Source organism: Psammomys obesus, unplaced genomic scaffold (assembly GCF_907164565.1).
Source record: "Psammomys obesus unplaced genomic scaffold, mPsaObe1.curated_primary_1811, whole genome shotgun sequence".
Classification (NCBI taxonomy): domain Eukaryota; kingdom Metazoa; phylum Chordata; class Mammalia; order Rodentia; family Muridae; genus Psammomys; species Psammomys obesus.
Genome location: NW_026588752.1, coordinates 7129155 through 7155299, shown reverse-complemented (window position 1 = coordinate 7155299; position 26145 = coordinate 7129155). Strand labels below are relative to the sequence as shown.

At 46.8% G+C, this 26145-nt stretch overlaps 1 protein-coding gene, 1 non-coding gene and 1 pseudogene across 2 annotated transcripts; all 3 read right to left on the bottom strand.

Annotated features, from left to right (window-relative positions):
* Nucleotides 1-10670: 10670 nt before the first annotated feature.
* On the bottom strand, nt 10671-14651 carry LOC129674435 (serine protease 28-like; annotated as a pseudogene).
* A 2354-nt stretch (nt 14652-17005) lies between these two features.
* Nucleotides 17006-17142, bottom strand: LOC129674729 (small nucleolar RNA SNORA70). The gene has a single exon (XR_008719832.1). It is a non-coding gene; the product is annotated as a small nucleolar RNA SNORA70 (small nucleolar RNA).
* A 5204-nt stretch (nt 17143-22346) lies between these two features.
* On the bottom strand, nt 22347-23915 carry LOC129674661 (mastin-like). Its single transcript, XM_055604789.1, has 5 exons — nt 23774-23915; nt 23438-23618; nt 22980-23254; nt 22724-22887; nt 22347-22610 (listed from the first exon to the last, which is right to left on the bottom strand). Exons 1-5 carry the CDS (start codon nt 23844-23846, stop codon nt 22347-22349), a joined length of 957 nt encoding a protein of 318 aa, XP_055460764.1. The 5' UTR covers nt 23847-23915.
* Nucleotides 23916-26145: the final 2230 nt, after the last annotated feature.

The window sequence follows — 26145 nt, the reverse complement described above, 5'->3', positions numbered from 1 at the left end:
CTCTTGGGCTAGCTCTGGCTCCCAGAACAACCCCTTCGCCCACCTCTATGTCTGACTCAACATCCCATGAATAATAGATAAAGGAATCTGGGGATGGAGAGATAGTTCAATGGTTAACGCTAACTGTTCTTCCAAAGGATCCAGGTTCAGTTCCCAGGACCCACATGGCAGCTCACAACTGTCTGTGTAACACCAGCAGGATCCAATGCCCTTACACAGACACACATGAAGGCAAAACACCAACGCACATAAGATAAAAATAAATAAAAAAATCATTGAAAGGAATCTTTGGAATCTATTAATTTAACAGACCACTGGTTTACACAAGCCCCAAAGCTAAGAATGGCATCAGACATCTTAGGCCTATAGAAAAGCCTCTCCCTTCTTGCTGTAACCTCTTACCTGGTGTTCCCACCAATGCTTTGTTGTTGTTGTTTTGTTTTGTTTTTCAAGGCAGGGTTTCTCTGTGTAGCCCTGGCTGTCCTGGAACTTGCTCTGCAGACCAGACCAGCCTTGAAACTCAGAGATCTGCCTGCCTCTACCTCCTGAGTGATGGGATTAAAGATGTGCGCCACCACTATCCAGCCACACCAATGTATTTAAAACTTGCCTTGATTTATGACTTTCTTTGTTCTGTAAAACTATAACATTTCATGAAACTGCTTCCACATTGGGACATGGAATTTAGGGTAACCTAAATCTTATTGTAACCTGCTTAAATTCTATAGTCCCTCTGTTGAGACCTACTTTATTTCTTAGCATAACTGACTCCTCTGTTAACACCTGCTGTAACCGTTAGCATATCAGAAGCCATTTTGCCTGCAAGACTCCATTTTGATTATGTCTCTATGATTTTATTTCTCAAAACAAGAAGCTAGAGAGATGGCTGAGGTATACTTTGTTACCTGGACACTCTATGAAGTCCCCCAGCTACAGAACCAATCAAATTAAAGGTCAATTAGAAAAGCTTGATCTAGCTAGTCAAAATGATGTAATGTTGCTTGCTCTACCTGGATAGTTGGTTGCGTTTTTGTTACTTAGTTGTTACCTAGTTGCAGTTTGTTTCTTACACCTGGTTACAGTTTTGTTACCTGGTTGCTTCCTGGTTACAGGTTTTTTGTGTTTGTTTGTTTGTTTGTTTTGTATTAAAAAACCTGTTTCTGTTTAGCGGTCAATAAACCTCTGTTGAGTTGAGTGTGGTGTCTGAGTGCTAATCTGTGGTCCTCAGCTGTGGTCACTCAAAATGGCTGCAGAATGGACTGTCTCGTACTCCCTTTAAGATGAGAACTGTGTTTTTTGTGTTGATAACATGTTTCCCCACAAAATGTGGGCCTATCAGCCACCCTGCCTTTGTTCAAACTGATCAACTCTAAAGTATGATACAAAAGCACCTCACAGAGACCCTTATAAATAAATAAATAAATAAATAAATAAATAAATAAATAAATAAATAACCTAGTCCTCAAGGAGAAGCCAGCTTAAATATTCCTTTAATGTTTTCTACTTTTATTTTATTTCATTAGGTTTATTTATTTTACTTTGTGTGTATGAGTATTTTGCCTGTACGCATGCATGCCTATTGTATTGTCTGGAACTGGGGTTACAGATGGTTAGAGCTGGGACTTGAATCCCATCCTCTGTATGGGGATATAAGAGCAACAAGCACTCTTAACCTCAGCCATCTCTCTAGCTTCTTGCTTTCCACTTTTAATTTGGCTCTTTTTAAAATTGGCTTATTGAGGATGAGTGGCTGGACCTGTGTTGGGACACAGGTTGTGATCTGGCTAGTTTTATGTCAACATGGACACAAGCTGGAGGGAGCCTCAACTGAGAAAACACCTCCTTAAGATTTGGCTGTAAGGCATTTTCCTAATTAGTAGTTGATGGAGGAGGGCCAAGTTGCTTTGGTCATGTGTTCATCACAGCAAAAGTAACCCTAACTAAGACAACCCCCAAGTTTTATACAAAATGTTAACCAGGAAGGGCCATAGGTAGATTTTGGGGTATCTACTAGTTACACTTAGTTGGCCTCAGCAGAGGAGAGCTGGAAACTCTCAGCAGCTGCTGAGTCATTTACTCCAGGGACAATCTCCTCTACCCCTTGAAGGAGAGTTTGGACTTTGAAGAAAATCTGAACCTTTGAAAGTCTCTCTTTCTTTCTTTTTTTTTTTTTTTTTTTTTTTTTTTTTTTTTTTTTTTTTTTTTTTTGGTTGGTTGGTTTTTAAGACAGGGTTTCTCTGTGCAGCCTTGGCTGTCCTGGAACTCTCTCTGTAGACCAGGCTGGCCTCGAACTCACAGAGATCTACCTGCCTCTGCCTCCTGGGTGCTGAAATTAAAGGTGTGAGCCACCCCACCAGGCTGGGAAGTCTCTTTTTTTTTCCTGGTGCACCTCAGACTTTTGTTAACCCCACCATCACCCAAATTCTTTGGTCAAATTATGCAAGCTTTATTTTCTATCAGACAGAGCTATCTCCCAAAAGCAGGTTTTGAGAAAATAGCATTGAAAGGGAGAAGGTGGGGTTCATGTCAGCCCCCAAACTGCAAGGCTTGGAGGGGGTTTCAAGGGTTGGGGGATTTCCAGAGGAATTTTGGTAAGGTATGAACTTGGCTGAACATTTCAAAATTATTTGGCAGAGTGTCTTATCAGGTTGGATAAGGTCCAGGGTATAGGGTGTGGAACATGTCAAATTCCAGGAAATAGGTCAACCAGTCAAATTTAAGTTTTACAGAAAATAGGAATAAACTTATTTTGACCTTGTATTGAGATAGCTTCTAATCTTAAACTGAAGTCAGGCTACTTTGTCACTTTGCTCTCCTGCTTGTGTTTGGATGCTTTTGAGCAATGTTTTGTTGTTGCTGCTGTTATTTTTGTTGCTTGCTTGCTTGCTTTTGTCATTGTTTGTCTTGTTTGAGACATGGTCTCATCATGTAGCCTTGGCTGGCCAGGAACTCTCAAGTTCCTGGCTGGCCTCAAACTCATAGAGATTCGCCTGCCTCTGCCGCTCAAGTGCTAGAATTAAAGTGTTACCATGCCCAGATCAATTTGAGGTTCTTTTGAAACATTTTTCAGTAGTTGTCACCTGGTACCTGGCTTTGACTTTCTATGTTCTGGAACAATATATGGGGGGGGGGGGTATTGTTAAACAGAGAAACATGGTGTCCGTGGTGGTGAAAGGGAGATCTGTCAGTCACTGGAACCTGACTGTCATTCAAAGTCAGGTAGAGAGGCAGAGGTAGAGAGGCAGAGGTAGAGAGGCAGAGGTCTACCATTCCTGCAGTGAGTGGCTTCAGGGAGACATAGTCTTGGGTTTGCTTTTTCCCCGGCTACGACCTATGCAGAAGGGACCTGTCAGCTTCATGTGGGAACATGGCTTTATAGAGTGATGAGTCTCTTAAAAGGACAGGCTCAAAATCTAACCATAATGTCATTTCTAGAACAGGCGTTGTCAATGTGAAAGCTCTTTTGAGTAAATCTGGAATTCTGTTTGGGAAATATTTGGGACATCTACCATGGGGCAGAAAAGGTTTGGGCTCTCTTGAGCAGCTGGGTTCTATTGGACTGATTGAAATAGAGAAACAAGAGTCTTGAGATATGCCATGGTAATATTGAAAACCATGAGAATATTGTGTTGGGGTATCTGCCAAGGAGAGCTGCAGAGTGGAAACTGCCTGAGAGAGAAGTGTGTTGCACCGGAGGGACAGTGCCATCTGTGCCCTTTGACATGGGGCATGGAGCCACAGGATTTAGAGTGTGCCCGATGGGTTTTAGTCTTGCTTTTGCCCAGTATTTCCAGCCTATGCTCCCTTTTCTCCATTTTGGAATGTGAGAACATTACAGCACAGATGAAACATTCGTCCACGGCCACAGAGTGAAGGAGGACTATCCAGTCTGCAGGGCTTCAGTCTGAGCTCTTTGACTCAGCCCTGGGCTCTTTACCACAGTGGCCAAATGATCGTATCTTTATTGTCAGAGGAAAAAAAAAAAACTGTTTGTGTGTGTGGTACTGGAGATTAGACTCAGTGCCTCATTCATGTCAACTAAGCTACATCCTCAACCACAAGAGAATACTTTAAAATAAAATAAAACTTGAGCTGGGCAGTGGTGGCACACACCATTAATCCCAGCATTCAGGAGGCAGAGGCAAAGCAAGATCTCGGAGTTCTGAGGCCAGCCTGGTCTACAGAATGAGTTCCAGGACAGCCAGGGCTACACAGAGAAACCTGTCTCAAAAATAAAAATAAAAAACTTGAAAAAATCCTGTCCTTTGAACAGTGAACATTTTTTTTTTCTTCCTCCTTTATTTTTTGTGGGTTGATTTAATTTTCAGACTAGCCAATTGAATTAAGCCTGTGAGGTCAGCCCCCAGGAAATGGGGGAAAGGCGCAGTCACTACCTGAGTTAGAGTAAAACACAAACGGAAGCTGGGTGGTGGTGGCACACGCCTTTAATCCCAGCACTTCAGAGGCAGGGGTAGACAGATCTCTGTGAGTTCGAGGCCAGCCTGGTCTACAAAGTGAGTCCAGGACAGCCAGGGCTACACAGAGAAACCCTGTCTCAAGAAAGCAAACAAACAAAGCACTTCCAGTCTTCATGTGTTCCATCTTCTGAGCACACCCTCTTGATTAAGAGTTAAGTTTGCCTTGTCTGGCTACTTCAGTTGGAGTGGTGGTCGCTTTCTTTGTGATCCGGAAATCATTTCTAACGGGAACTATGTTTGACTCCTGAGTTTTTTTTTATTTGTTTGTTTTGGTTTTCTTTTCTTTTCTTTTCTTTTTTCACAGCCTTGGCCGTCCTGGACTCACTTTGTAGACCAGGCTAGCCTCAACCTCACAGAGATTAACCTTCCTCTGCCTCCCCAAGCGCTGGGATCACAGGTGTGTTCCACTGTGCCCGCCTGGCTTAGTTATTTTTTAAATGTTATGTATGTGGAGGTTTCGCCTGCATTTATAATGCATACCTGCACTTGCATACCTACCCCTACGGTGGCCAGAAGAGGGCACACGATCCTATAGAACTGGAGTTACGGATGGCTGCGAACTGCCGTGTGGGCGCTAGGAATCGAACCCCAGCGCTCTGGAAAAGCACCGGTGCTCTTAACTGCTGAGCCAACTCTCCAGGCCTTTGTTCCTCTTTTTAAGCTCATTTTAAGCTGGTAAATGATGGGAATGCCTTTTTAAGATGTTTGAGTGTTTGTGTATATGAACATGTTGAGGGTATTTGAACTATGGAAGAGGAATTTCTCTGTGTCTATTTTTTAAACCCAAAGTCCAAGGATTAAAAAATAATAATAAATTAAAAAAAAAAACTTTTCTCAACTTTACCTCTGAGAAGATTCTTACAGGGAGCCCACCAGAGATGACCACTCAGACACAGCCTCTGGCCTATTTAAAGTCTTTATTTCAACCAGCTGAGACTACACCCTACCCCTAACCCTGAAATTAACTAGCAAGAATAGAAGCTGCTCTCATAATTGACATGATCACAGCGGAAAGTAGGCCAATCCAAAAAAAAAAAAAAAAGTTAAAGCCAGGCGCGGTGGCACACATTTTTTTATCCCAGCACTCAGAGGCAGAAGCAGGCAGATCTCTGAATGTGAGGCCAGACTAGTGGGCAGAGTGAGTTCCCGGACAACCAGATACACAGAGAAGCCGTGTCTCAAAGAAAGAAAGAAAGAAAAAGAAAGAAAGAAAGAAAGAAAGAAAGAAAGAAAGAAAGAAAGGAAAGAAAGAAAAGAAAAAAAAAGAAAACCAACCAATCAATCAGTATGTCTTTTGTCTTCTACTATATCTCTGTGCTTATTAAGATGTCAAACAAGCTACACATAAGTTTATTAAAAGAGAAACTGTGGGACTGCGGACTGCTTCAGACATGAACTGATTGGCCTGCTCTTTGATCACCTCCCCCTGAGGGGGGAGCAGCCTTACCAGGCCACAGAGGAAGACAATGCAGCCACTCCTGATGAGACCTAACCGACTAGGATCAGAAGGAAAAAAAAGAAACCCTCCCCTACCTTGGGGACTTGGGGAGGGGAGTGTGTGGAGAAGGGGAAGGAAGGGACAGGTTGGGAGGGGAGGAGGGAGGGAACTAGAGGGGGGATACAAAGTAAATAAGGTATAATTAAAAAAATTAAAAATAAATTAAAAAGGTAAGTAATGGAGAAAAGAAGAGAAAGGTTATTTATTCAGTGTGTCCACATTGGGAATAAAAAAGTTCAGAAAATCTCAAAAAAAAAGAGAGAGAGAGAGAGAGAAACTGTGACAGCTTGCTTAATATATGACCATCATATGGAATTGCTTAGGATTTCAGAACACAGCATTTGGAAAAAGTCTGACACTCACAGACAGAATCTCAGCATACCTTCTATCTTCTTTGACATTTATTGGAGAATGAGAGAGGAGAGAGAGAGAGAGAGAAAACCCAGGTGAGCATGGCTTGAATAGCCTAGTTCAAATCTAATATAAGCATTCTAATAAAATTCAGTGTCCGTAAGTGCTCTTTGTGGTTTGTTCTATCTAGTTTTAATGGCTGCTCCTCCTGATGACTAGGCAACATTGAAGTACTCCAACCTGTTAACTGATTTTAAAACTTGACTGTGTTTATATGTCTTGTTCTCATCTGCAGCCTAAGTATTCTTAGGTGACACAGAGTTCCTCTGTCTAAAGCAACAAGATAGACTGTCTTGTCTTGTTTTGTTTTGTTTTGTTTTGTTTTGTTTTGTTTTGTTTTGTTGGGGGAGGGGTCTCACAATGTAGCCTTGGCTATCCTAAGACTCTCTGTATACCAGGCTGGTCCCAAACTCATAGAAATCTACCTGACTCTGCCTCCCAAGTTCTGAGATTAAATGTGTGCACCACACCCAGCTACAAGATAAGTTTTGGTTTCGTTTTGTTTTTAAGATTTTATTTCTTTTAGTTTTCTGAGTATGAGTGTAATGCCTGTATGTGTTACCATGTGTGTGCAGTACCCCTGGAGACCAGAAGAGGGTATCACCAGATCCCCTGGAACTAGACCTACCAATGGTTTTGCTAGGTCCAAAGCAGGCCTCCAAAATGGCAGTGCTGGTGACAGTGTCCTCAGAAGAATTCTTATTGGGTAAACAGAAACCCAACTCAGCATCCTTCAGGGATTCCATATGGTGGGTTCTATATGCCAGGAAAGCCACTCCTTCCTCATCTACGCTGATGTTTAACTACCTCTAGCAGGGACATCTAGTTCCTGATTAACACAAACAGCCTGCCACAGATCAAAGCCCCCAGGCTGTTCTGGCCTGTCCTCTCCTCCTCCTCTGGCCTCTCCTCTTAAAATGGATGAGGCTTTTCCCCTGGCTGCTGCCCTCTGCTCCTGAGAGACAGCCTGGCAGTTCATCCCACAAACTGCCAGGTCCAGTTTGGTGGTTTCACTGTGCCCTCACAGTTCTGAGCTGCCATGTGGGTGCGAGGAACCAAGCCAGTATCCTGCAGAACAGGATTGCTTGCAGCCACTGAGCCATCTCCACAGCCCCTGCACAATGCTCTTAAAGAAATTGTTTAAATTGTAAATTTAAGACACGATTGCATGCTTCATCCAAATAAGTTGTCTTACGCTTTCTAATGTCTGTGTTTCACACTTAGGCTACTTAGGAAACGTCTTAGTCTTAAAGTCAAGATCTATTTAAGGATTGGTCTGATGCAACCAAGGACCATGTATGAATGTAACCTAGAACCTCTGCTCAGATGTAGCCTGTGGTAACTCAGTAACCAATTGGTTTCCCATAGTGAGGGGACAAGGACTATTTCTAACAGGAACTCAATGACTGGCTCTTAGGCCTCCCCACCCCCCAAGGGAGGAGCAGTCCTGTTAGGCCACAGAGGAGAGCTTTGCAGCCAGTCCTGAAGATACCTGATAAAACAGGATCGGATGAATGGGGAGGAGGTTCCCCCTATCAGTGGACTTGGCAAGGGGCACGGTGGAGATGAGGGAGGGAGGGACTGGGAGGGAATGAGGGATTGAGACACGGCTGGGATACAGAGTTAATAAAATGTAACTGATAAGAAAAAAATAAAATTTTAAAAAATAAATAAATAAATAAATAAATAAATAAATAAGGATTGGTCTGTGTGGAAGTCTTTCAATGCTTTGTATTAATACCTTTAATACCCTACGTATCTGACTAGAAACATGTTTAGCTGTTCCTAAACTTTATACATTACGCAAAATTTACAATGCTGTTGCTCATGGAGAGCTGCTGCAGCAGGTCAGAGCCAGGCTCAGCAGTGGGCCCAGCAAGCCGCAACATGGCCTGCCTCCCTTTGTGAGAAGCAAGTTAGGGACACGGAGACCCACCATGCCAACTGAAGCGTGAACACATGGGGACAGGAAGTACACTCGAACTTTAGACTAGTCCACATGGGGCTGTGTCTTGTTTTCATTGGCTGGTGTCCAACCTCACATTCATTCATGATTGGCTAGTGTCAAAAGAACCAGCACAAAGGAAATGAAAAAGAAAGAGAGGATGGGCCGTTTTAGGGCTTGAACATAAACAATGGTTTTTACCAAGTTGAGGAATCAAAACATAAAGGTAGGGGAAAATAAAAAGATTTTCATTCCTTATCATAAACACAAGTTTTATGGTATTTAATAAAAAGATGAATATTTACTGTTCCCTACACATTTGATGGGGTGTCAAGCTGACTAGCATAGCTAACTCTGCTAAGGATAAAAAGTACAAGAAAATCACATGACAGTATCTGGCTAAGAAAGGCAGTCAAGGAGACTGTGGACTACAGAGAGCTAATAAGGAAAGCCTTCCGGTCCACCAAGCTGTACTGAAGTTTTCACTTTTACAGGAACAATTGATAAAAATAATGGACTCTTTTCATACAGCTACTGGTTCCTGAAACCAACTGGCTCCTGCTTAAAATGATGATAGAAATCAGAGACCTCCCACCCTCTGTACAAAGGTTTCATAACACGTATGATATAATGCTGACGTCTTTGTGTCTTACAGACTTTTAAAAAGGTATTTTAAAACTGTCATTCTAGGAGGCAGATGGCTTAGTAGTTAAAAGCCCTGGCTGCCCTTCCAGAGAGTGCAGGTTCGATTCCCAGCACTCACATGCGCTCACAACCAACTCCAGTTCCAGAGGCTCTGAACCTCCTTGGATACCAGGCCTGCATGTGGTACAGAAATATGCATGCAGGTTACATGTATAAAATAAAATAATTAAGAAATGTAGTTACCATAATGATTTATTCTACCAAGCCAAAGAATTCCTTTCTTATTTTATTTTTATTTTTTTGCTTTAGAAGCAGCCTCTAGATGTGACTAGTCTGACTCCAACTTGATATGCCCCCGCTGGTTGATATCAATGGGAGGCCTGCCCGTTTCTGAAGAGAAACAGAGGATGAGTGGGATGAGGGGAGGGGAAGGAGGGAAAGTGGGAAGGGAGTAAAAGGGAAGATGTTTAAAAAGTAAATTCATTAATTAATTTCTAAAATGTAAGCATTCAAAATATTGAGGCAAACCAATAAATACATATATACTTACATATATAAAAACAATGTTTTTAAGTTAAAAAAAAAGTACCCTCTATATAGTTCTTCTGTGTCTTGATACTAATTGTTGGCTCTGAGTATAGATGCCTATGGAAGCCTTCTAAAGATTGACAGAGGCTAAATATTTGTCAGCCATACTTGATTATTTAATGTTCAAAATACTCCTGTGGGTTGTATTTTTGTAGAGCCGTATAACTAAACTGTTACCCTTCTACAGAAGCTCAGTTCCTCACAAAGGAACCTGAATGACATTCTTTAGATGCCAGGACATTGCCCACCCAACAAGCAGAGTGTCGTTCAGGCATGGCTGACCTAAGAGCCTTTCCTTCTATACCTCTGTTGCTTAAACCGAACCTAAAGAGTTTATTGGAACTAACTCCTTGACATGTGTCACTCAACTCTCCTGCCCACCACCACCAATGTGTGACTCAGACCAACCAGGATGAATCTTTCCATCATGGGACAATGACAAACAAATTACTAGATGGCTAGTCAGCAAGGTCTTTAGAGACTATTGTTCAGACACGGGGGAAAGATGTTAGAAACGGAAATCAAGTCCCACTGGCAGTGCTTGCCTATAATCCCAGCACATGGGAAGCTGAAACAGGAGATTGTTAAGTTTGAGGCCAGTCTAGGTTTCATGAGGAGACACTGTCCCAAACCAGTGAGATGGGAGTTAGTCGCTTGCGCCAGGCCTTCCAAAAATAACTAAAATCCAAGAAGTTGTGAAAAAAATGATTCTTATGTGTGGTTACCGGACACTAATTAAATGCATTTTAATCTTGGTGCCTACTTGCATTTTTTTTTATTATGTTTTATAGATCTAGTCCACCTCAAGACTGAGGTACAGAAAGTGGGGAATTCTAACTGGCCTCAGAGACTCTGAGTTCACCCCGTTCCACGACCGTGCCCACACCTCAAAGACCACTCTGACCACCTTCATTTACTCAGTTTATTGAGACAAACACAGCCACATAGCAGCCCAATCCCACAGGGACCTGAGCACTCCTGTCAGTAGGGAAGGACAGGCCCAGGATGGAAGAGGTAGGCTGCAGGGCAAGGAAGGGCCTAGGAAGAAAAGAACAGAGGAGCCAGGAAGCTGTCTCCATTGATTAGCCATGTCTGGTGGAAGTATTTACTCGGTGTGCTGACAAATCCAAGCTAAGGAACTCTGAGCTCTGGAGAAAATTGCTGCGGTCCCTCCCCCAGCTGACCACGCCCACCTGCATCCTTTTGTTTTTCTTCCAAAGACCAAGAGCCTTCCAGAGTCACCCTGAGAGAAGAGCGGCAGTCCTGGCAGTCCCGTCAGAGGCAAAGCACTAGGAAAACTCCCGGATCCAGCCTCCCTTCAAAGGCAAGGCATTCTGGAAGGTCACAGCTGGGCCTGGACAACTCACAAAACAGGGGCCTCGGCCTAAGGTGCCAGCACACAGCATGTCCTCAAAGATGATCCTAGTTTTGTTACATTTTCTTCCTGTCAACCTGCTCACAGGCCTTGTCATCCTGAATGGGGGACTTCACTTCATACTGCTGATGGGGAGGCCACAGAGGCACTGGAGGAAGGGTGGAGGAAGCAGGAAGCAGGAGTGAGAGGCATGTTCCCCAACCCTAACAAACTCACTTCATGCCAGTCACATTGGCCCTGACCTTAATGTGCTGGCCTGGAGTGAGTCAGAGCCTCCATTTCCCCAGATATCCTGGATGGGACCATGATCCCAAGCTATCTTTATAGACATAAACTTATTTCTATTTTTAAAAGGTTTAGAGTCTAAGGGGGCAGGGCTACAGCTCCTCCGAATTCATGTCCACCTAGAAGTTTAGAATATGACTTTATTTGAAGCAGGCATGGAGACACAGGCTTATTATAACCTTAGCCTTTGAGGATGAGGCAGGAGGATTAGAAGTCTAAGGCAGCCTTGACTACCTAGTGAGCTTATGCCGGATTTGGGGTGAGCCCTAACTCCCATGTAAGAGTTCTTGTAGGAGACAGGAGAGAACCCAGAAGGGGCAGCCACATGGAAACACAGCTGAGATCAGTGACAAAGCCACAAGTGATGGCGTGTGGAGCTGGAGAAACTGGGAGGGACAAGGACCATGCCCTGGAGCCTGAGGTGGTCCCGTGGCTTCAGACACTCCAGGGTGAGAGTTCACTGCCACGGCTTGCACCCTGGGTCTATGATGCATGGCTATAACATGCACAGGAAACAGGTATGTCTGCACCTGTCTCTGGTTCCCCAGAGGTACCCAGATCCCTTGAGGAAGTGGTGTTCCTTTAAAGAGGTGTCTAATCAGACTCCCTCCTGCATGGCATGGAGCAGGAAAGCAGCAGCAGCTTCAAACCAGGGCAACCCCACTTGGTTCTGCCCCAGCTACTTGCTGACCATGAGATCTGAAAATGCCTCTGACTTCTGTGAGCATCTCATGGGTGTCCAAGAAGCCCACCCAAGGCAACAGTGGAGTCGTAGGAGAGCCTTGCACCTACCCATTTGTTTCTACACTACAGGCTAGCCCTCTGGGAAGGGACGTGGAAGGAGAGACTGTGAGATGTCCCCTCTGTCTATCTGCCCACCCCAGCTAGGCTTACCATTTTGAAGGTCACCCCAGCCAGCCAGCCAGCACTGGTCAGTTGAGTTAAAGGTTGAGCTGTCTTTTGGCAGAGAGGCTGGCTGGACAGACTTGGATATGATCAAAAGGGCAGTCAACTTCAGCAGGGCCAAGTCAAACCTTCCCCCACCTGGACCAGGTCTAAGGCTGGGTCGACATCCTGGCTGGGGAAAGACTGACCCTGCGTGACTCAGAGGCAGCTGGTCTGGAGTAGTGCACTGTCTACATTCTATACCCAACAGATGCCCCCAACGGTGTCTCGCCTTTGGACGCAACGGGCAGCAGTCAGTATCCCCTGTGGATGGATGATGGAACCCCCACAGGTGTGTCCCAGAAGCCTTGTAACTGTAAGTTCTCAGGTGCATGGCCACCTCCCCCACTGGGTTCGGTGACCCCCTATGATACCCACTGGCTTGCTTCTGGAGACAGACACTAAAAGCATTGTGAACAAGTCAGGGAACCAGGGCCAGCCTCCTGTCACCCCCACCCTGGACCAGATGTTGCCACTCAGTGCTCAGGTAAGCCCTAAGAGTGAACAGCTGGGGGCCAGGAGAGTGTTCCAGATGCAAATCTTAGGTGGGTCAGGATATCCCAGGCAGGAGAGAGCCAGGAACGACAACCAGAACATCTGCAGGGGGAATGGGACCCTGAGAAGTGCAGGGCCTCAGTCACCACAGGCGCTCAGCTCACCTCACTGGATGCCCCCCCTCAGCACCCCATTGTCCTCATGAAAAAAAAATGGTTTGGGCTTGGCGGGGTCTTCCTGAAACCAAGATGGCGCTCAGAATATGGGTCTCTGTATCTCCCTGCTCTGGACCCACAGTGCTCCTGGCCACTGGGAGCTCCCATGCCACCTGGATCCCCTGCCCAGCCCAGCCCAGCACTTCACAGCCAGCGAAGACATCTGACAGCACCTGAGGGCATTTCTGGTTTGGAGCCCATTTGAAGGCATCGCTGGCAGTCACTAGGCAGAGGTCATGGGTGCTGCCAGACCCTGGGGTTCTCCCACTTCACAATCCACTGTGTCCCAATAAAATGACCCTAGTCTGGCTGCAAACATGCCCCATCCCACCCACCTTGTGGTCACCACAAGGATGCCAAAGAAGGTTCTAGACCTCAGGTGAGAAATTGTCGGTAACTGGCTCCCTGCAGTGTCCCTACTGTCCATATAGGAGGATCGGGACACCCACTGTCCCCTCTGACTGGGCCTGTCAGAGGCAGCTCAGAGCCAAGCTGCGGACTCACCTTGGCTCCAGAAATGCCAGGTCCCCTGGTATGAGAACCACTCACAAGGTGTTTGTGAAACCCCCAAAACAGGTGGGTGTGCCCAGCTTGCCTATGGCACAGTCTTTTGGAGACTTAGCAATAGAAATATCTCCAGTGGAAGACAGACAGATAATTCCCACACCCCTAAGCAAAAGGAAAGGTTTATGTTAACTAGACAAAGGTGACCTCCAGCTACCCGGAGTGAATCCTGACTTTCTCAAACACCATTAACATACCCAAAGTCAGTAAAAAGAGAACCTGAGCACCAGAACCTGCCAGGAAATGCTTAGATGACTGACTCTCTTAGTGACTTTGTTTATGCTGTAGGGTTGGCACCTGTGCCAGGGTCACCTAACTGGCAAGGTGGAAGTGAGGGCCAACATGGACATGGTCAAGCAGAGCCAGGCCTCCTTTTTACTGGTGGAACACAATCGATCCTTTGAACAGATGTCTTCATCGGATTATCTGTGGCTGATCGCAAGAGGCCATCCCTTAAATCCATTGTTACCTGTTGACATTCCCTCAGATAAGAAGGTGTAGAGGCAGGCTTTGGATCCCTGCCTGAGAGTGCTCATCTTTCCGGGGCTGAAGGAGCAGCTGGGATTGTCAAAGAGTGCAGCACCTCGGAAGTAAGTTTCCCAGGTTGCACTGAGGCAATAGGAACGAACATGTTTTCTCAGTTTCAGCCCACAAAAGCTGTGGAAGGAGACCAGGCTACACATTGAGCTGGTCAAACTTGACAGTGTTGTAAGTTTCATTCCAGTGGTTCTGGTTTTGAGAAGACACAAGATTGAAGAGGTCATGGAAAGCAGCTGAGGATTGCCCTTCCCTTTACACATAAGAAAAGCTAAATATGTAGCTCTAAAAATGTTTTTTTTTTTTTATAGAATCTCATAATTGAGAGTCTTTGGGGGCTTTTTGGAGTTGGACCTATTTTATATGATACGAGCAGATGAGACTTTGGAGACAGCGAATGGAAAGTTATGGCTTGAAACGGCATATCTGTGTATCAAGCTGACCAGGGGAGAATTGTGCCAGTTAGTTTCGTCAATGTGACTGTCTTAGTCAGTGGTCAATTGCTGTGAAGAGATTCCATGACCACGGTCGCTCTTATAAAGGAAACCATTTAGCTGGGCCTTGCTTACAGTTTCAGAGGATTAGCTCATTCGTCACAGTGAGGAGCATGGCGGCAAGCAGGCAGACATGGTGCTGGAGAAGTAGTTGAGAGTTCTTTACCTGGATCCATGAGCGGCAGAAAGAAAGAGACCCTTGGCTTGGAATGGACTTCTTGAAACCTCAAAGCCACCACCGGTGACGTATTTCCTCCAACAAGGCCACATCTCCTGATCCTTTCAAAACTGCACCACCCCCTGGGTGACCAAGCCCTCAAAGGTTTCCGCCTAGGGAGCCTCTCTCATTCATGCTACTACAATGACACAAGCTAGAATCACCTGGGGAGACAGCCATAAGGAGAAGCTATCTGGATCAGGTTGGCCTGTGGGCATGTCTGTGCGGTGCTGTCTTTATTGCTAACTGGTGTAAGAAGACACAGTTCACTGTGAGTAGCGCTGTTCCCTAGGTCCTGAACTGTGTAAGAGAGGAGCCAGCTGGCTGAGGACAAGAGTAACAGGTATTCTCCCCCAACAAAATGAGCCAGTTCAAGCCAAATTAAAGCATAAAGGCGGACTTGACTGTGGATGTGATGCTCTAAGTTTCTACCTTGACTTCCCTGAGATAATGGATTTTGACCTGGAGTTGTGAGCCAAATAAGCCCCTCCTGCCCAAAGTTGCTTTGTCAGGATATCTTATCATAGCACCAGAAATGAAGCTAGAACTTTTTTTTTCCTTTCCTTTTCCTTTTCCTTTTCCTTTGAGACAGGGTTTTCCTGTGTAGTTCTGGCTGTCCTGGAACTTATTCTGTAGACCAGGCTGGCCTCGAACTCAGAGATCTACCTACCTCTGCCTCCCATGTGGGATTAAAGGCTTGAGCTGCTGCAGCCACCACTGCGGCGGCCGCTGCCGCCGCCGCCACCACCACCACCACCACCACCACCACCACCACCACCACCACCTGGCTCCTAGAATGGCCACTTCTAATGAAGCTCTGCTCTAATTGCACAGTGCCCTCTGGGTCTGGGAGGTGCTAGATAGAGTATATAGGCTCAGGGAGGCTCAATTAGAGAAGGCCATCATCTCGGGGGAGCTGAGATCCTGTGCTGGGCGAAGACTCTCTGCCACTGCTTTGGAGTCGCCCACCCACGCTTTAAGTCAGCCCAATAAACTCACCGGTTCCCCAGGGTGAACTTCAGTGGAACCATACTTTGGTGGAGGGGATAGACATTTTAAGTCTCTCCAGGGAAGGAACACTCTTAACAGGAGGCTTCCACCCAGGCCCCAGGGTCAATGACACTGCTGCGACCACTTGAACAGATCTGGGCCCAGCCTTGGTTTTTCTGATCATTTGTCTGGTGGGGGGGGGGGGGGGGGGAGCTACGTTTTCCTGAGAGCCCTTCGTTTCCTTAGCAAACACCCTGCAACTGAGCTCTCCCCACAGCCTCGGAGTTGTTTTAATGCTACCTAAAACTCGGCTTACATGAAGGAATGTAAACTTTGGTGGAGGCTAGTCTACATGAGTCTCAGAGGGCTAGGAACTGCATTTTTTTTTTTTTTTTTTTTTTGGAGGGGTTGGTTTTTTCAGACAGGGTTTCTCTGTGTAGCTTTGGCTGTCCTGGACTCCCTTTGTAGACCAGGCTGGCCTTGAACTCACAGAGATCTCACCGGCCTCTTCCTCCCTGAGTGCTGGGATCACAAGTGTGTGCCACCTCACCTGGTTTAGGAACTCCATTCTTAGCCCTGGTCACCACTGATGCCCTACAGTGTTCCTGTGTTGGCAGAAGTATCCAAGGGTCAAGGTGCTGTGGGAGCAAGTTTTGAGCCAGATAGGGTTTGAAAAAGAAAAAGAAAAGCACTTTAATGTATCTGAAGTTTGTATTTGAGTTGTGTGGAGGCATGTGAGCTTGTTTTGTTTTGTCTAGATGGTTGCACATCTTTTCAGCTCTTTCCTGTTTTCAATGTCACTTTGCAGCCCCCCCCCCTCAGGCATGTGTACCTGGGTTTACCTTAGCGACCTCTCTCGTTACAATAGGGCTGTTGTCATCCGGTTTGTGTTGTTGTGGGTTTTTTTTTTTTTTTTTTCACACAGGATGTAAGATTTACTATAGAACATGAGTTGGTGGGATGCAGGACAGGACAGCAGAAGCCCTCAGGAGGGTAGGGCCTGACACTTGTCCAGGAGACCACAGTTGGGAATATTTTTTACCCTCAGCCCTCAGAGATGAGCCGCTTCTCAGCTACCATGTCATTAAGTTCATTTGCATTAAACTTGGTGAAAACCCCACTTCTTTGAGGTGTGTACTTCCCAGTGGCCAAAGAACGTGACTCTGCAAAGGCTCCAATCACCTGTTCCTTATTCTTCCATCGTGTTCAGATGGATATAACGAGCTGGCCCTGGTTACTGTGTCCTGGGGCTTCTCAAAGGCACCACTGCAGAGCCTGGCTTGGGGACAACATTCTGATCCGAGATGTTAATGGCCACCAGGAAGTTGTCTCCAAAGTTCCCTCAGGGGAACCTGTACAGGTAACAAAGCTGAACACATTCCCAAAGAGATGGCTGTTTGCAACCATTTCATGCAAGGTCCCCAAGAGGAAAGGAACCTGGTTGGTTTAATTGGCTTCAGGGTCGGTACTGTTTTGAGGCCCGATCTCTACAGCCCAGGCTAGCCTTTCTGTCTGAGCTCCTTGAATGCTAGGATTATAGGTATAGAGCACCATACATGGTTTTATTGGGGTACTTTTCAAGCCCTGAATTGATTACTTAACTCATCAACATTTCTAGTGAACTCCCTTCCTCCAGAAAGCCTTGGCAGTTTCTGGCTCTTGCCTTCTGAGACTCTGTGGTGTGCAAGCCACTTAAATCTGGCCAAACTGCTGAATTTGCTTTGCTTCCACCCAGGCACAAAGAAAAACTAGACCAGTGATTGTGGCTTCCCAGCAGACAAAACAATACCTACGTTTCGTAGCAGGACTCATGAGAGCAGAAAGGTGGGTTGCATAAATCAGTTGACAAACTGCTAATGACTAATGTGTATGAGTTTTAATGAAAGAAAGAAAATTCTCCTTTACAAATATTGGAACAGACACAATTGTTGGTGACATGTTTAGGAGAGTCACACTGCCCTGAGGTCAACAAATATAACCTTGGCAGTGAGAATGTAGATTCAGAGATTCGTGGATTTGTTTGTTTGTTTTCCCAAAGCAACTGCACATACCTTAACTTTTGAAAATATTTTTATTCTTTGGCTTGTGATGTAGATATAGTTTGGTCCCCAAAGCAGCCCAGTTGTTTTTGTTTTTGTTTTTCATCTTAAAATAAGATGTTCACAAAGAAAAGATAGCTCCATTGGTGGTACTTGCCTAGCATGAACGAAGCCCTGGGTTCCACCCAGCCCGATATAATCCAGGCATGGTATAAATTCGTGGTCCTAAGCACTACAGATGCAGAGGCAGGAAGATCAGAAATTCAAGGTCATCCTCAGCTAGGCAGTCTGTTGGAAGCCAGCCTGGGCTACATGTAATCCCATCACAAGAAAAGCAAACAGGATGGAGAGATGGCACAGCCACCAAGAGCATGCATGTACTGGTTTCCCAGCACCCACGTGGTGGCTCACAACCCTCTGTCTCCAGCTGCTGGGGATCTGATAATCCTCCTTTGACCCCTGTGTATCAGGCACGCAAGTTATACAGATATATACATTCAGGCAAAACATTTTTACTCATAAAATAAAATAAATCTGAAAAAAAAAAAAAGAAAGTTGCTTTGAATCGATGCTGAATACAGTGTAGTACTTTGAATCCCCCGAATTTTTGTTCCAACAAAGCACATTTTACCTAAGGGGTCGCTTGTGTCCTTTATGTCATTTGTGTAGTGCTGAAGACTGAACCCAGATTCTTACACATGCTTGGCAAGCAATCCCTTACTGAGCTCCATCCTCAGTCCTAGGGATTTTCTTGTCAAGTACTGTTGTCCTCTTCGTTCTTGTTAGACAGGGTCTCACACAGCCTTGCACTTGATAGGTGACTTTGAGCTTCCGATCCACCTGCCTCTGCCTCTTGAGTGCTGGCATCCCAGGAGCACCCCACCACACCTAGTCTATGAAACCAGGGCAGGCACTCTTCCAACTGAGACACATCCCCGGCCTGCTGTTGCATCTTATAAGCAAGGGTTAATTCTCTTGCAATCAATAATTTGGTGATGACTTTCTACTTCCAGAAGTCTGTAGTAAAAATGTTAAAGTCATCTGGGTGTGGTAGCATGTGACTCTAATCCCAGCACCTGAGAGGCAGTGGCAGGCAGATCTCTGTGACTTCGAGGGCAGCCTGGTCTACAGAATGAGTTCCAGGCCAGCCAGGACACACAGTGAGACCATCCCAAAAAATAAAAATAAATCAAACAACAGCAACCATATAGTTGTGCTTCTCAGAAACCCCTGTGAGGGTTTCACTGGGATTCCCACACATGTGGTGTGGACGTACCATCTGTGGCCACACGACCTGACACATCGGCACAGGTATCCTAGACATGGGGGGTGGTCAGTAGTCAGGGGAGGGCATGGGCACAGGTATTCTGGGGGTGTCAGTAGTCAGGGGAGGGCATGGGCAGTTATCCTAGGTGTTTGAGGGAGAGGGTCAGATCGCCAGTGCAGCTAAGGCCTGGTGCTCAGCGCTAGAAGGAAACAACTTCATTCTCGACATGAAGCCACCAACATTCAGCTGTGTCTGGAAGGAGAGGGCTTCTTAGACTCAAGGCCCAAGTGCCACCAACAAGGGATTTTAGTTTAAGGAGTGAGGCTTCCCTCAACAGGGAAGTAAGGTCACAGACCCAGGGAGTTCCAGGATTCTGGGACTAGGTCCCTGATGGGCTGACAGGGGAAGTGAGGGACAAGGGTGTTGGTGGATTCCAGGGGCGCCCCACAGTGTTCCTATGCCTCTTCTTGTGAGTGTCTCTGGTGGCCTGAGTCCCATAGTCACCTCAAGGCATGGATAGTGCCTTTAACACTAAGCCTTTCTATTTGCTGAGGCAGGTCATGTGACCTTGGCCGAACCTGAGAGCCCCACCTTTCAGAACCCCCAAGGGGCCGTTCTTCAAATTCACCAAGCGCCCAATATAGACTGCTGATAGCACCAACCTCCCCAGAGCCCACTGTGCAGGAGGGGTTCCCAGCAGCTCCCCCATCCACCATGCTTTTGTGGGCCTGGGTATCCCAGCAGCTGGTCTAGAGACAGTTTCAAAAGAGTCAGAGAAATTAAAACTTTAGACTTAAAAATATATATGAGTTTATTTGGAGCCAACAAGAAGGCTTGATGGGTAAAGGTGCCTGCTCTCCATCCTGAAGGCCTGAGTTCAATTCCCAGATCTCTCATGGTGGAAGAAGAGAACAATTTCCTTTAAACTGTCCTCTGACCTCACACACACACACACACACACCTACACATGCAAAATAATAATAAGCTAATGGCCTTATAATAATAATAAGCTAAATAATAATTAAGCTAATGTGATGGTGTCCTCCTTTAATCCCAGCACTCAGGAAACAGACATACAGGTCTCTGTAAGTCTGAGACCAGCCTGGTCTACATAGTGAGTTCCAGGCCAGCCAGAACTACATAGTGAGACCCTGTCTCAAAAAAAAAAAAAAAAAAAAAAAAGTAAATTTCTTTTAGTTTATTATTTTTGACAGCTTTACTGAGATGTGATTTTCACACTGCACAACCCACACACTTAAAGAGTACAGTCCTGCCCAGCATGATAGTGCATGCCCATAATCCTAACACTTGGGAGGCCAAGGCAAACAAGGCTAGCCTGGGCTATCGAGGGAGACCCTGTCTTAAAAGCAAAACACAGGGTGTAGTTTTGCGGGTTTTAGCCCATGCCTGGCGTGCAAGCCATCCCCACACTCCATGTAACAGCATTTTCCTCACCCTGAAAAGACACCTGTGTCCTTTAGCTGCCACCGGTCTCTCCCCAACTCCCAGCAGCCACCAGCCCACTCTGTGGACTTCCTCCTCCTGGGAGAACAGACCCTGTGGGCCTTCATGACCAGCTTCATTTACTCACCTGATAGAGAGCTCCTTCCTGCTTGGTCCCTAGCCGTCCCAGGAAGCCAGGTGATGCCCTGACTCAGTGTACAGCTTAGAGACTACCTGCTTCAGTTCCCCAGGGCTGCTCGCCCAACGCTGTGGATATGGTGGCTTACACACACACCCCCCCGCGAGGGCTTTCTTCTGACAGTCTGGAGGTAGGTGTCCAGGGGTAGATTTTGGAGCGGGTTCACCTACTGCACCTCCCCCCTATGTCCTTTCATGTCAGACAAAGTAAGCTCTCTAGGGTCCCTCTTATAATCACCTCCTAATGTTTCTGAGGTAGAGGTTAGAACTCCAAGACTCGGGGCAGAGCCACCACCAGTGGTAAAAAGGGGGACTTCCTTTGGCACTGGATGGCAGACATATTTGAAGGCCTCTGAAGAACCTGCCTTCTCTCATGACACCCAGCTGGGATGAGATATGGGGAGGCGTATGGGCCTCAAGGTGCCTGCAGAAGATTTCAAAGCATCACGGGTAGAAATAAGCACTTGAGAGCTGTAGCTGTGGCACGGTTGGTAGAGTGCTTGCCCAGCATTCACTGAGCCCTGGGCTTAGCCACGTAATGGAGTATGGTGCCACATACCCATAATACCTATAATTCCAGTACTCGGGAGGTGGAAACTGGAGGATCAAAAGTTCAAGGTGATCCTCCGCTATTTTATAAGTTCTAGGCCTGTCTGGGCTACCTATGACCCTCTTTCAAAAACCAAAAGGGGCTGGAGAGATGGCTCAGTGGAAAAAGCACTTGTGCAAGCTTGAGGATTGGAGTTCAGATCTCTAGAAACTATATGAAAAGCCAGGTGGAAGCCAGGCGTGGTGGTGCAAGCCTTCAATCCCAGCACTCTTGGAGGCAGAGGAAGAGGCAGGTCAATCTCTGTGAGTTCGAGGCTAGCCTGGTCTACAAAGGAAGTTCAGGACAGCCAAGGCTACACAGAGAAATCCTGTCTCACAAAACAAACAAACAACAACAATAACAACAAGCCAGGTGGATACGGCAGTCCAACCAAAATCTTCCCAGGAGATAAAGATGGGGGACTCCTGGGGCAAGCAGACTAGCTAAACTATGTGAACAGGCAGTCTCTGGGCTTAGCCAGAGAACCTGCCTTAGTAAATAAAGTAGAAAGTGATTGAGGAAGACACCTAATGTCAACCTCTGGCTTCCACATGCACACGTGTGCACTCACACATATATGCACACACAGACACATACATATGAACATGCATACACGCTCATGCAAGCACAGCAAACATGTAAGAGGGGAAGAAAGGATAGTAAGAACTCAGTTCTTTAGAATTTGAATGGCCACATGGGCTCAGAAAGAGGCAATTCAACACCATTATGCAAGGGCTGAAGTGTTAGGGAGACCCCCAAATCCGACCCCTGCCTACGAGCCTGAATAGGCAAGTGGAAGCAGCTTAGGACAATGCACGTTAGGGGGGGTGGAATCCACAGAATAGTGTGGGCTAACTTGGTGACTGAGTGCACCTCCTTTTCACACCACCGAGGTCTCAGAGGCACTAATGGGGTACGTTCCTCCCTACCAGTTCAACCTTAGGGCCATGCTCTGGGTTCAGAGGTCAAACAGACATCAATTAGACAAACTACCATTTAATGGGAAACAAGATAAAAGGAGGATATGGGCTGCCCAGCTACTTTTAGCCCTCTCTTTCAGAGCTAAGGGATGCCACAGACTCCAGACCAGGAGCACAAGGGAGTGTCACCACCATGGGAAAAGGAGGTTTAAGAAGGTGATACTGGACTAGCTGGAGAAATGGGGAGGTCAACAGGAGTGGCAGGGGTCTCCTCTGTTGTATGAATTCCATCTGGCCCCACTGAGGGTTCCGCGAACGTGGGAACGTAGCAATGAATCCAAGACAGGTAGCTCGTCACACGGGTGTATACACCAGGGAAGTCAGGAAGTCCACAGCCTTTGCCCCAGCTGACCACACCCACCTGGACCCAGGAACAGTTCCACCTGCACACCAAGGGGCCTCCGGAGTCCTCCTGTGGGAAAAGGCAGGGATTAGCACTCCAGGCATCCCATAATTCCAAGCCTGGTGGATCCAGTGTCCTGGGCCAGGAAGGAACAGAGGAGAAGGGCTAGGTCAGGCTGTCACCTGGCAGGAGTCCCGGCCCGCCATGCCAGCACAAAGCATGTCATCTCTGATGATCCTGGATTTGCTGGCCAAGAAAGGATCAGCCTGGTACTTGTGCTCACAGTCACTGTTTCCCACAATGGGGACGGCCACTTCCCTCAGGTGGTAGGGTGGGGGCAGCGACACTGGGGAGAAAAGACAGTAAGAACCAGCACTGGGGGCTTCTGCCTCTCCCCACCAGTGCTGACAATGGACATAAGGCCTTCCCGATACCCACTGTCGTTCTCGATGACACCCCAGCCGGCCACCCAGCAGATCTTGCTCGAGGAGACTCTCTGGGAGGCGGCAGGGAGGGACACGGGGTAGACATGCTCAGACAGCACAACTGGGGTGTCCAGTTTCAGCAGAGCAATGTCTGCACCCCCTTGGGCAGACAGCCTCTCATTGAACTTGGGGTGTCGGATGATCCGGACCACTTTCATCAGTTGGTTGTTTTCATAGAGCCTCAGCTGTCCAACTTGGACTCTAAAGCCACAGGCCTCCAGCTCTTTCCTGGGAGACAGGACAATGAACCCCTCAGAGGGACTGAAGGGTAGGGAAATCAATCTTAGCACAGACGCAGGGATCAGGAGGGTCTCAGAAACCCTGCTCCCATGGGAAACCCTGCTCAGAAACGATCACCCACTCCCCAACACCCATCTGCTCCCAACCAAGGGAATAGGTGACCCCACTCACGGCTGCACACAGTGAGCAGCAGTCAGCACCCACTGTGGGTGGATGAGGGAGCCCCCACAGATGTGCTCCCATCTGTCCTGCTTCATATTGTAGAACCTCAGGCTGACCTGCCACGGGAACCGGCTGTCTGAGACAGGGCAGCCCCCGACGATGCCTGCCAACTCCTGTCCTGAGCCAAGGTCTGTAGAGGCAAGTAGGGTCATTAGACACCAGAGGCATCCAAGGCTTAGGAGTCAGTGAGGTTCCTGACAGTTTGACAGCCTGGCATAACCTCAGGGGATCTGGAGCAGGAAACTGAGCCTGGGACAGCATGAGGGCTGGGGGGTTAAGACTCACCAGGAGTCACAGGCGTTGTGCTCCCCAGACAGGGGAGAGTGAGGAACAGCAGCCACAGCATCCTGAAGCACATATCAAATATCTCCGGGCCCAAACACTGGCTTCTGCAGCTAGGAGACCTAAGGGCAGAGGTGCTAATGGATAGGAGCAGCTGTGCTCCACTCTCTGTCCTCCCTTGAGCCCCCCCAGGGTCCCATTTATCTTTCTTCCACAGGATGTGGGCACAGAATGCAACATCTGTACTCCAGAGGAGGCATGTTGTGGCCACACATGTCTTTTCATTGAGGCTGATATGAATTGACCAGTCAGTTCAAGTTCACAGCCTCCCAGGCAGGCAGAGTGGGATATGCCAAGCTTGAAAGCATGCCCTGCCATAGATGGGCAAGGCTGCAAACTGCATATTTGAAAGGAAAAAGGCAAGATGGGGAGACCAGTCTACAGACCCACACCCAAGGCACAGCAGGAGGGACTCTGACATGACCTCCTTCTGTCCTTGGCTATAGTCACTGCTCCTTCACCTGGCACCTGGAGCTGATGATAACCCAGGATGTAGACTGAACTTGCAGAGGTGTTATGGGCTCATTCTGATGGACATGGGGGAATCCAGCAAGCACTGCAGAACTGTTGGGTCAGAGCATAAATTTGAGTCCTAGGGGACATGCCGCTCCTTATAATGACACCACAGGAACCAACTCAGAGCCCTCCATGTCAAATGCAGAGTCACATTTATTTATTTACTATTATTATTGTGTGCATGTACTTATGATGTGTGTGTGTGTGTGTGTGTGTGTGTGTGTGTGTGTGTGCGCACGCGTGCGCGCACCACAGCCTTATGTCCGGAGGTGGGAAATTGGTTCCCTCGCTCTCTGTTTCCATTGGTTTCAGGTATAAAACTTAGGTTCCAGATCTGGGCAATGTATGCCTTTATCCACTGAGCCATCCACTGAGACCTCTCCGCCCTCGCCTATTAGCACCTTTGTGTGGCTAGGTTCCATTTTCACCTAGCTCTGCTGACTCTGCTTCCCACCAGAGCAGAACAGGAGTCTCTTTAGGTGATCGACAGCAGCAAGTAGAGGATAAATGCTCAGTTCCTGTCCCTCATGATGGGGACTCTGGAGCACAAGCTAAGGGCTTCCAGAGTCTTCTCCCAATCGAGCTCCGGGGACCTCTGGGAAGCACACACCCTGCTGTCTCTTCCGTGGCTCTTCACAAATACCCTGCTCCTAGCTGAGTCCTGTCCCAAGGTTGGCTTCTGGAAGACTCAAGGCCAAGCCCATGTTAATGTTTTAACAGGGGCCAGGTCTGCAGAGGCTGGGGAGATCAGGCAAGGGCTGGATCCTGTCTATTGATCCATTTACTCTTGAAGATCAGGTCTCACTATGTAATGCAGGCTGACTTTGAACTTTCAACCATCCTGCCTCAGTCTCCCAAGTGCGGGGATTACAGATGTGCACTGCCTGGCCTAACACCTGGCCTAACTTCACATTTTGAGAAAACCGCTGATTGTTTGAAAAGGCAATAGTGGATGCAGACTGAAAACAAAGTCACATTTTTAGGCCAGGAAAAGAACTACTTAGAACCTATAACATTTCTCTGAGCAAAGGGTGAGGCAATGTGAATGCCGTCTCAGGCACAGAACTTGTGAGACGTGTGGCAGGATCATGTCTGCTATCAAAAGGATACAGAGGCAAACATTTGGAACAGAAGGAAAGACTGTTGCAGAAACAGAAAGCAAAGAAGACCAAAGGTCACAGCAAAGGCTGCTGTATCTTTAAGAGATAACACATTGGGAAAGCAGAAAATGTATCCACAATTAACAGTTGTGATGCTGTCTATGATAGATTTGAGAGAGGAAGCGTGAAGAGGAGCTGGGAAGTTGATAAATGTCTTATCTGAGTAGGAAACGTGTACACAGAGATCTAGAAGAAAGATTTCAAAGGGGAGAGAGAGTAAGCGTGGAAAATGAGTGAAGGATAAAAAGTGATATTAAGAAAAAAGGGCAAGTCTGAGTGCACCGAGTACTCTGATAAGCACAGGGGGAACAAATGTAAACAGCTAGAATACAAATATCAGGCTGAGGATGTCTTCAGTGGTAGAGTGCCTAATGTGCTTGAGACTCTAGACTCAAGCCCCAGTGCCACAACAATAAGTCAATTAACTGATTAAAATAAACTAAGAATAAAATATTGAGTGTATAGAAATAAGTATAGATATATGCTATCATAAGAAGAGAGGCTGACAGTTGGCTCTGTCTGAAGAAGGCAGACCCTCTCTTGAGCACAGGTCCCATCTTCTTCCCAAACTCCTTTCTCCCTTTCCCCTAAAAACTCTGCTTAAATATACGGCAAGCCTTTTTCATAATAAACTCCAGC

Excerpts from the sequence above, each read along its gene's own strand:
- LOC129674661 (XM_055604789.1), bottom strand. The coding sequence starts at position 23,846 with ATGTGCTTCAGGATGCTGTGGCTGCTGTTCCTCACTCTCCCCTGTCTG. Across the intron at positions 23,619-23,773 it reads CACAACGCCTGTGACTCCTG|ACCTTGGCTCAGGACAGGAG; the intron begins GTGAGTCTTAAC and ends TTGCCTCTACAG. Across the intron at positions 23,255-23,437 it reads GCTGCTCACTGTGTGCAGCC|GAAAGAGCTGGAGGCCTGTG; the intron begins GTGAGTGGGGTC and ends CCTGTCTCCCAG.